The sequence below is a fragment of the Equus caballus genome, chromosome 6, assembly GCF_041296265.1.
Source record: "Equus caballus isolate H_3958 breed thoroughbred chromosome 6, TB-T2T, whole genome shotgun sequence".
NCBI lineage: Eukaryota > Metazoa > Chordata > Mammalia > Perissodactyla > Equidae > Equus > Equus caballus.
In genome coordinates, this window is record NC_091689.1 from 5,563,093 (window position 1) to 5,572,987 (window position 9,895).

The following is a 9,895-nucleotide window of genomic DNA, read 5'->3' on the forward strand; positions in this document are numbered from 1 at the left end:
GTAAGACAAGAGATTGTGTCAATCTTTCCCTTAAACTTTTGGAAATCTGTTCTCCTGAAGGCCAGGCCCGCTGCGGAGAAGAGTCAGAACTGATGCTAGAACGACTGGTAGACGGAATTCAGCATCTCCTAAGTCCTGCTGAACACTAGAACCCAAAGATTCCTCACAGACAGCGGGTCCCACAGTCACTCATATGGGGGAACACAACATCTGTGTTCAAACGTCCCACCTGGGAGAGTCACAACGCAAAGGAACATAGAGATCCTGTAGAAGTTCCATTTTGTTTAATCCAGTGTTTCTCAAACCTTTTTGAACAATGGAACCTTTTCAGTATATTAGTAATATTAGTAAAAATACATAATATTTCTTGAATGCTTACCCCATTTGACCCCAACTACCCCTTTAGCTTAAACTATTTCAGTAGATTGATATTTGTAATGTTTCTCTTTTTGGTTAGCAGCATTTTACTGATAATAATCAAATAACTCAAAGATATCATAAAATATAATCTTATGACCTTCATAAGTGTTCAGAGCAAGATGAAAACTCATCAAAAGGAGAAAAATCCAAACAAATAATTAATATTTTTAGCTAAATGGCCAATTGATAAAAGGCTAAACAATAATGCCAGCATGTTATGTAGTGAAAACTTGCTCAAAACAATTAAGAATAATAACAGAAGGAGGACATACCCCTGACTGCCATATTTCTTTCCTCAGATTCTTACAAAACAAGCTACAAGGCAAAGACCTTGTTCTTGTACTAGAAACAATTCAAACTTCCTTTCCTAAAAAAATGCTTGGATATTGTGTCATTCATTCCCATCTCTAGGTTCTCTCTGAATTTCTCAAATTGTGAATGCCAATACATGAAGAAAATGATCGTGCATTATTTTATGGAATGCAACAAAGTTTGCTGGAGCATGGAAACCACACATAAAGGAGTGTTTCTGCTACAAAGAGCTGAACGTCAGGACAAGGTAATATATTCCATTTTGAGAAAAGAATAAATGTACATTTTTTTCCCCTTTCCTAGCAGAAGAGTCAAGTAATCATATAACTCATCATAACCCTCGCATTTCCATTAAAATGCACTTTAGATATTCAAAATGCATACACATGTGTATGTATATGTGTATCTAAATGTGTATATATATATATATACTTGACATTAAACAAAGTTTTAACAGCTAACGATCTGTAAATGAACTCAGCTTACAGTAAGCCAAAACACTGCAAATCATCTTAAATAGCACGTCAAGGGAAAAATGGATTTGCAGAAATATTTTTTGAAGCGTTATCCCCGTTCGCGGTTCCGGCCCGCCCGTCCTGTGCCTCACCGGTGGATGTGGTCTGCAGAGACGCGTGCCTTTCACACTTCCACTCCCCTCTGCCGTTGCCTGTGCAGATGCACTGGAGCAGGTTTCCCCGATTATCCTTCTTGCTCCAGGTATCGCCAATTCTATAGGATGTCCTAGTGTCCTGATCATTGCATCTGTCTGTGTCAGAAAGGAAGCAGTGAAATATGCAAATCAGGTCAAGCTTGTAATGCTCAGTTCAAACCTCAAGAAAAGAACATAGCAGCTTAAAGCTTGGAAGCCCTTTTTCTGGTGGTATGTTCACATCCAGCTGTGGAGCCACAGGTGTTCAAATTCTGAAAGATGGGATTACATTTGTTACAGTGGAAAGGGAGCTGCATGATTTAGTCTAGCTCCATTTCTCCGCCAAAAGACTCTTTCATCATCTTTCATTCATTCACTCATTTTTTTTTTTTTAATCATTTTCACGTTCTTCCTTTGACCAAATTCATTCTCCCGTCTCTTTCCTTCTCAGGCTCTCCCAGGCTTTCCTGGAGTAATTACTGTATATGACCTGCCTTTCCAGAGGGACTTCCTTTAGGAAACTCGAAACAATAGAGAGGCAAGAAGGTCTCAGAAGCTCTCCCCCTATTGCCCCAATGAAGCTATAAAAAGATGGCGGCATCTCTTTCTTCATTTGTTATGTAAAAAAATTCACGGGACTACCAACTTCTTTGACTAAAATGTCCTCTTCTCCCCTCCCCCACACCTACCTATTTAAAATCACTAAGAAGATGGCCGCTTTTCAATTGCTCAGTGTTAACCCTTCAATAGAAAAGTGCGATTATTAATGTAAAATGATACTTCGTAACTACAGTCATGAGTTGCTTAATGACAGAGAGAAGATTCTCAGAAATGTGTCGTTAGGAGATTTTGTTGTTGTGTGGACATCATAGAGTGTACTTATGCAAACCTAGATGGTTTAGCCTATGACACACCTAGGCTATATGGGACCACTGTACATGCGGTCCAGCATTGACCACAATGTCGTTAGGCGGCGCATGACTGTAAATTACCATTGGTCTTTGTGTTCAATTATCTGGTAAATAGATTGTTTCAGTTATCATCCAGCTTTCCCCATTTGCTACAATGTGAGTAGGGAGGATCTGATTTATTTGTGAATCAGAAAATCACTGCACTGGGTTGGAGAATAATAATTATTCAGTTGATGTAAGTTCTCACAAATACACACCCACATTGATCTACCATCAGAGCAGAGGCCTGAATGAAGAGTCATTGCTGCTTACAGTTTTTACCCAAATCCCTAGCTAAAAAGATTGTCTTTCCCTGACCCCCATAGCACTATTTTCAGTATTTGTCTGGAAGCCCTTAATATCGTGCTCTAGACGATGAATATGTATAAGCCTTTCTCATCTCCCTGACCTACTTACTAAGGCTCTTTGAAGGCTGGGCTAATGTCCAATTCATTTCTGCATCCCTATACCATCTTGTACAAAGTAGAGCCTTACAAAACTTCACAGAATAAATGACTTTTCTTTGAGAAACTTTTCCCAACTTTCTATTAGAAGAGTTTTAAATAATAGATAAGAGTTCGAGTCAGACACCTAATTTGTCTTAAACTAAAACACTCTCCCCAAGGTCTTGGAAGTCTAACCATCATAATAACGTTTTAAATGCAAAAAATCTAATGAACCAGTAAGGTTCCAGGAAAGATTTGGTCAGAATTGTTATTACTTTCCAGGAGAGACTTGTTTATTGTTAGCAAAGAATTCAAATTTGGAGGATGAATATTTTAAGCTGGTGAAATATTTTAAGGTAGATAAAGTTCAAAACATTTAGATTTGATTTTAAATTTCTTTATAACACCAATACTTAATGGCTGTTTTTGCTTCAACATTCTATAGTCGCTATTAGTTTGAAATTTCAAAAAGGGAGCCTTGAGCCCCTAAGGCAACAGAGAGGCCTCCGGGCAATCTTAGAAAGAGCAGCAGAGACACCAGAGAATACCTTCTTTACCGCACTAAGAGCCTATTTAGGAGCTTTGGGTAAAAGACACTGCCCTTAAACCCAGAGTAGACACATGTTTTGTTGTTGTTGTTGTTGTTTTCCGAGGAAGACTTGCCCTGAGCTAACATCTGTGTCAATCTTCCTCTATTTTATTTTATTTTATTTATTTTTTGAGGAAGATTAGCCCTGAGCTAACTGCCACCAATCTCCTCTTTTTGCTGAGGAAGACTGGCCCTGAGCTAACATCCACGCCCATCTTCCTCTACTTTATATGTGGGATACCTACCACACGCATACCAAGCGGTGCCATGTCCGAACCCAGGATCCAAACCAGGAAGCCCTGGGCCACTGAAGCAGAACGTGTGCACTTAACCACTGCGCCACTGGGCTGGCCCCAATCTTCCTCTATTGTATATGAGGGTCACTGTCACAGCATGGCCACCAAGGAGTGGTGTGGGTCCACACCTGGGATCCAAACCTGTGAACTCGGGCCACTGAGGCAGAGTATGCCAAACTTAACCACCAGGCCATGGGGCCAGCATGTAGACACATAATTTTAACCTATGGGATAAGTGCTTTTTATTTTCATCAGTTTTGCTTATGACTATGCTTTATTTAAATTTCAAAGATGGAAGGAAACTTAAATCTTTAGAGCTTTGCCCCTTCCATGTCAGTAGGACCCACATGCCTAAAGATGCCTGTTTGCTTTCCACCAAAATGACTTTTCTATCCTGCGGTAAAATGCAGACTCTCCACACTCCTTGCGTGCTATTTTAATGATTTCTTTGCTCTTAATATTGGAAAATATCTCAGTCGTAATTTAGATTGAATATTTGCAACTAATGTTCTGATCTATAGCATATTTGGCATTGAAGTGAATATTAAGGTTCTTTCTTAGTAGCTGATAGCCTAAGACTTTACTGAACTAAGATTTTATTTTTCTTTTTAGTCTTCTTTGAAGAAGCAGAATAAGTTAGTGATGGAATTTTTCTTGACATCCAAATGTTACCAAAGCATGTTGGGGCAGTGGGTGTTCTAAGTGACATCACATGATAATTCTCTCTAGGAATCCAGAAAACGACACCTGGCCTCATCTTTAACAGAAAGATCTAAAACATACTTCTAGAAGTACAGGTGATGCGCCCATTGCCTTCTCCCAGACAAGTACAGTCCACCATCATCCAGCCTTGGTAGGGCTTCTCCCAGGTTTCCCCGACAACATAAGAGGTCCCAGCAGCATGATCAAAACATTTCTCAGCTGTAGGGAAATTTGGAGAAAAAAAACAGAAAAAAGGGGGTTATTTTGAATTTGCAGTCTCCCCATAATGTAAAGTGTATCATGTAAGCAAAAGTCCAGCCACATTTTTTTTAAGTGGTACCCTGTTCCAAAAGAAAGGCACGCCCTGAAACGAGGCACATAGTAAATAACCAAAGCAAAAGGAAGCTCAAGTCGAGCTGGCAGGCAGAGATCCTAGTCTCTTAATAAGTACATGGGCTGTATATTTTCAGCTAGCACCATTCTACACACCAGTATTTTGAGTGAAAAGGATCTATGTAGGGATTCAGTCTGTAGGAGACTGTACATGAAAACTTCCAATCTTAATTATGAATGACCAATTATGAATGCCGAAATAAAATGACAAGAAAGCTATTTAAAATTTGGAATTCTGTAAAAACAGAGACAATACAGCAAAATAAAAGCCTCTGCAGGAGACAACAATAAGTAAGCAGGGTAAAATTTGTAATCAGAACTTTTTGGAATTGTATCTATCAAGTTCAACTGAGGATTGAGACCAAAAGAAACTTGACAATTTTTACTTTGAAAAAAAATTATTAAGGTGTGACAGAGCACACACAATATTATGTTATCGTCCAGTGCATTCCAATAAAGAAATATGTCAAAAGTGTCATGTTTTCCTTTTAAGTGATTTATGGCTTGACCAAGGAGAAATCTGAGATCAGATATTAGACAGAAGAAACGACTTCTTCCTAGATCTTTCAACTCTATCTTGCATTTTTGAAACAAAATTAAGACTTCTATGCATGGTTAGTACTTTTCGATCTGATTCCTTTAAGGAAACTATGGGTTATATAACATTTCATTATTTGAAATAAAACTTCCATTTCTCTCTTTTTAATTGGAATTCAGATCTCGTTCATGTACATTTCGATTTAAGCCAACATTTTGACTGGGTGTCCCGCCCCCATTCATTGCTCAGAGTCACATACCTATAGGCTTGCAGGTCCATTCTCCTTTCCCATTACCAAGACAGACACACTCTAACATGTAACCACCAGTCTCATGAGGTCTCCTCCAGGTGTCACCAATCTTGTAGGACTGACCCCCTTCATGGCAGCGGTCTGTTAAAGATAAAAAGCAAATGTTAGAGAGAGTGGGACAGAGAATGTTTTTAAAAAAGAAAAAGTCTCATGTGCCACCCAGGGTAAGCACCTAGGTTAGCCAAAGTAAAGACACAGGGAACAGCTTTCCCATCAGAGACAGGAAAGGTGACGAGTCTGGTCACTTTGGGTCATTCATTAAATGTCTTGTTTAAACACAATGAGAAACCACAGAGAGAAGTGAATGGCAAAGAAAGAGGTCATAAATCCTGGTTCCCCAGAGAAAGCACAGGAAACGGGTCCTAAAGCAGAAAGAAAGGCTGGCAAGCTTGGCCTTCACATACACACAGCGGGCTGGGCTTGAGACTAATTCAAGGAAACAGCCACATGGGGCAGAACATCCAGCTTTCAGGAGCGTCGAGAGTCTGTATTTCACCCTGGGATAGAAACGTCATTTTGATGAAAGCAAATCGATGTATACACATCAAGTATGAAAATCTGGATACTTTTCTAGGTGTGTGTTAAACACAACGGCACATCCAAAGACTGAATTGTCCACTAGACTGTAAACACGATGGACCACTGACTCTTAAGATTTGCCAATAAACTTGGATGAACCCTAACATTAAGTATGGGAAAGATGATTGGGCCTATACACAAAGGACTGATTCATTCTTTTGGATGGAAGCCTTTGAAGTGACTTATACTTAAAGGATGGATTTAAAAAACTAAATGCTACATTAATAGAATCTAACAGTAACCCAGTGAATCACACTAGAAAGGTTGCCTTAGCTCAACTTGAATTGATAAGAGTCAACCCAGTCCCCAAAGTACCTTGGAAACACTGTTAGGCTAATTAGTCTATATTATCTCTAGGAATTGACAGATCTACTTCTGCGTATAAACTATTGGTCACAAAGAAACTATACTGTTTCTGTGAGATGCAAGAGGTCTCTGCTTTGCAAACAAGAAGAGCAGACCACACAAGGGCTGATTCCCTCTTCATGACCATCTTCCCAATCACTGCAGATAATCACACGATCAATCTGGCTTGAGACGCCCGGGTAATGTCAAATGGGCAACTCCTCTGAGCATGTCTTCCTGGACTGGAACCCAAGAGATGCACTTGGTTACACTCTGTACACACACACACACTCATAAATGCACACAGACTAAACATTGATTCCATCTGTGCTCAGAGCCATCTTCCACAAGCATGGGAACCAGCTGGGTGACCACATAAGAGTAATAGACCGTAACAGAGAAATTCGCATTTCTGGTATTCTAGTGTCATTCCACAAGGCGTCTGTCTTACTTGCAATGGTGCAGCTGATTCTCCCTCGCCCAGCCCCGATGCAGGTACAGTCCCAGATCATGGAGTCTTTAGGGCGCTCGTAAGTGTCGCCGACCCGGTAAGTGTTCCCGGTGTACTTGTCAAAGCAAGTCTCTTCAGCTGAGGAGAGAAGGAAAGTCCATGAGAGCCTCACAGAGGCGACAGCTTTCCTATTCCACTACTCCCATCCAAAGGAAAACTCACTTTTCCATTCCAGAAGTAGCATGGTACAATGGAAAGTCTGAAAAATTTGAAGTGGGAGTTCTGGATAGTATCCTCGGCTCCAATAAAGCCTCAATTTTTGACCTCTGACAAGTTCTCGAATTATCTGGAAATTAATTTCTATTGTAAAGGATTCTCAGGCCCTTAGAAAAAAGCCACATAAAGCCCTACCTTAGGACCAGCTAGATTATGAAGGACGGGCTTTAGATTCTGGTCTCTGACTCAGAAAGTCAAACCAGGCAAGGTCCACATAAAAGCAGTTTGAAGAGCCCCACCCCCACCAAGCCCGGTCACTTGCTAATCCTCCTATTTCCATTTTAGCCCGATCAGGGCTTCTCTGCAGGAGTTGCTACAATTTACAAGAAACATGTCAACCGTCATAAAGGAATGAGAACTTTGAAGCGGTTAGTGGTTTTGCACTGAACTGCAGCTGTCAAGTCACTTTGCCATGGAGGGCCCAAAGTGTTTTCTGGCCCAGAATCTTAGAGTTTAAGATCTGAGATAACTTTCTAACAATTAAAATTTTATAAGCAATTTTTTTTGAAGGAGAGCACAAACTCTTTCATTTTCTCATCAAAAAACTTTGGGAGAATAAAACAAAAAGAAGACTCTAGGAACTACTTTGGGATACCTTTGTTCTTTTGTTTTAAAGGTAAGAGGAACACGTGAAAAGCAAATATAAGCAGTTATTAAACGCTTTACGTGAGGAAATGACATACAATTCTACCAGGAAAATGGCGTATGCATTTTTACTATTAATGCTACATTTAATTAACAAGCACCACTTCTCCATCTATTAAAAGATACTAACTACCAGGCTCCCCAGCACTTACGCTCAGGTTTACTCTCGCAGTTAAAGCCTCTGCTCCCTCCGTAGCAGGTACAAACCAAGGCATTGCCCAGGTAGGTGCGCTCCCATTGTTGGTTTATCTGATAGTGTTTCCCATTGTCGTAACAACCAGCTGTAAATAATTGAAGGAAAACGTTATCACATTTGCATCCTCCCTTTTTCAAAATTATGGAATTTTCTTGTACAATTAAATTGATGAGCCTAAGCAACAAACAGAAAAATAAGCTAAGCATCAGAGCACCAGGAGAATTAAAAGCAGTATTCCACTAAGATATAGATACAGACACAAGCTATCTAAAGAGTTAACCACAACTTGTACACGTAGATATTTAGGTATTCCTTTTTTTTCCCACTTAACTTAGCTAAACGTTATACAATGATGTCATTTCCATCTGGCCAGGGGTCTACATCAAAGGAGTGGAAACATTTTGAAAAGCAGTTAACTGGAATCACATCTTTAAACATGCAAGAACTTCAATGCTCTTTAAAGGGCAACTTCAAGCAGTTTCCTTTAGCCAAGGCACAGGGAGGGTGTGTCTTCCAAAAACTTGAAGAGGAATTCCGACCTCTGTGCTTGGAGAAGCATCCTGAGGGGCCCCAGAGCAATCTGAACTAATTACATCTCTTTCAAGCTACTTAGGAACCACGTAGCTATTGGGCTACCCTCTTCCCACCCCCAATTTGAAAACATTTAACTAGTTTTTTAGTAACAAAGAAAATAAGAACGGTGAGGACCACGCTAATTCCAAATGGAAAATTTAAAGGCACACAGCATTTTTTGCTTTAACGGCAAATTTTGATGCATTCACAGGAGGAAGACCTGAAAGTGTAGAGCTGATGAGACCACTGCAGGACATTGCAGAGCGCGTCCCCCAATGCATTCAGAACCAGCCTGCTCAAAGGCAAGAGCCTTTTGTGTCCACAGCCGGTTTCTCTCATTAAGGCGTGCACACCCTCCACACGCGCGCGCGCGCGCAAAACTTCAGTCACTACTTTGGTTGTCTTTGCAGTCCCGTCCCTGCCACAGCCCGTTTCAGCCCGCGGTCAGTACTCACGCTTGCTTTGGCCGACAGCCACCGGGGACTGGGGCTGAATGATTTGCTGATCCTGCCTCTTCCTCTTCGAGGCTCCGCTGGAGGGCACCGCTGTCCCCAGGGACAGGACGACCAGCAGCAGCAGCCCAGGTCCCGGACCCCTGAGCATCTTGAGACGGTGTGGGGAGAGACGCCCTCACCAGGAGACAAGTTGCCACCAAGTTTGGTTCCCTTCGCAACCTGCGGGAGGAGTCCCTTCCAGTGCTTCCTGGGGGTTGAAGCCTCGGAGAAGGTAGGGGCCGGAGGATGGGGACGGGGACGGGTAGAGGGACAGAGGGGAAGGAAAGGACGAGAGAAGTTGTCGCTGCAGGTCCCCTCTCCCCTGCTCGCGCCTAGGGCTCCCTCTCCTCCCCCTGCACAGCGCAGCCGGCGCGGGCGGCCAAGCCCCGAGAGCCGCGGCTTATATGGGACAGTCCCCTCCCGCCCCCCGCGAGGCCCGGGCGCCGGGGAGGAGGGACCGGCCCGACTCCCCCACCTCCTCCCGCCGCCGCCGCCGCCGCCGCCCGCGCGCCCATTGGCCGGCCTCCGGGTGACGTCAGGGGGACTGTGGGTTCGCCGCGAACAAAAGAGATGCTGATCGCCCGCCAGGACTCGGGCAAGGGAACTTTTTTCGGTTTCCTTTGCGGTCGTCAAACTTTTTTGGGGCCGAGCGGGGAGGGATGGGAAGCGGCTGGAATGTGGTAGACGGATAGGAAAGGGAGGGGCTGCAGCTGTGTGAAGGGAAGGGGTTG

At 42.4% G+C, this 9,895-nt stretch overlaps 1 protein-coding gene across 16 annotated transcripts in view; it reads right to left on the reverse strand.

The window, feature by feature from the left end:
- The window catches only part of FN1 (fibronectin 1), a 65,576-nt gene extending 55,923 nt beyond the window's left edge, over positions 1–9,653 (reverse strand). For 15 of the 16 annotated variants that reach the window (XM_070269123.1, XM_070269121.1, XM_070269126.1 and 12 more), the window contains exons 1-6: positions 9,126–9,653; positions 8,054–8,182; positions 6,981–7,118; positions 5,555–5,686; positions 4,446–4,583; positions 1,340–1,498 (exon numbers count right to left, since the gene is read on the reverse strand). In XM_070269123.1, the coding sequence (XP_070125224.1) occupies positions 1,340–1,498; positions 4,446–4,583; positions 5,555–5,686; positions 6,981–7,118; positions 8,054–8,182; positions 9,126–9,273 (844 nt within the window). In that variant the 5' untranslated portion in view covers positions 9,274–9,653. The remainder of the gene's footprint in view (positions 1–1,339; positions 1,499–4,445; positions 4,584–5,554; positions 5,687–6,980; positions 7,119–8,053; positions 8,183–9,125) is intronic. The other variant, NM_001434662.1, reaches the window with a different exon arrangement.
- Between the last annotated feature and the right edge of the window lie 242 nt (positions 9,654–9,895).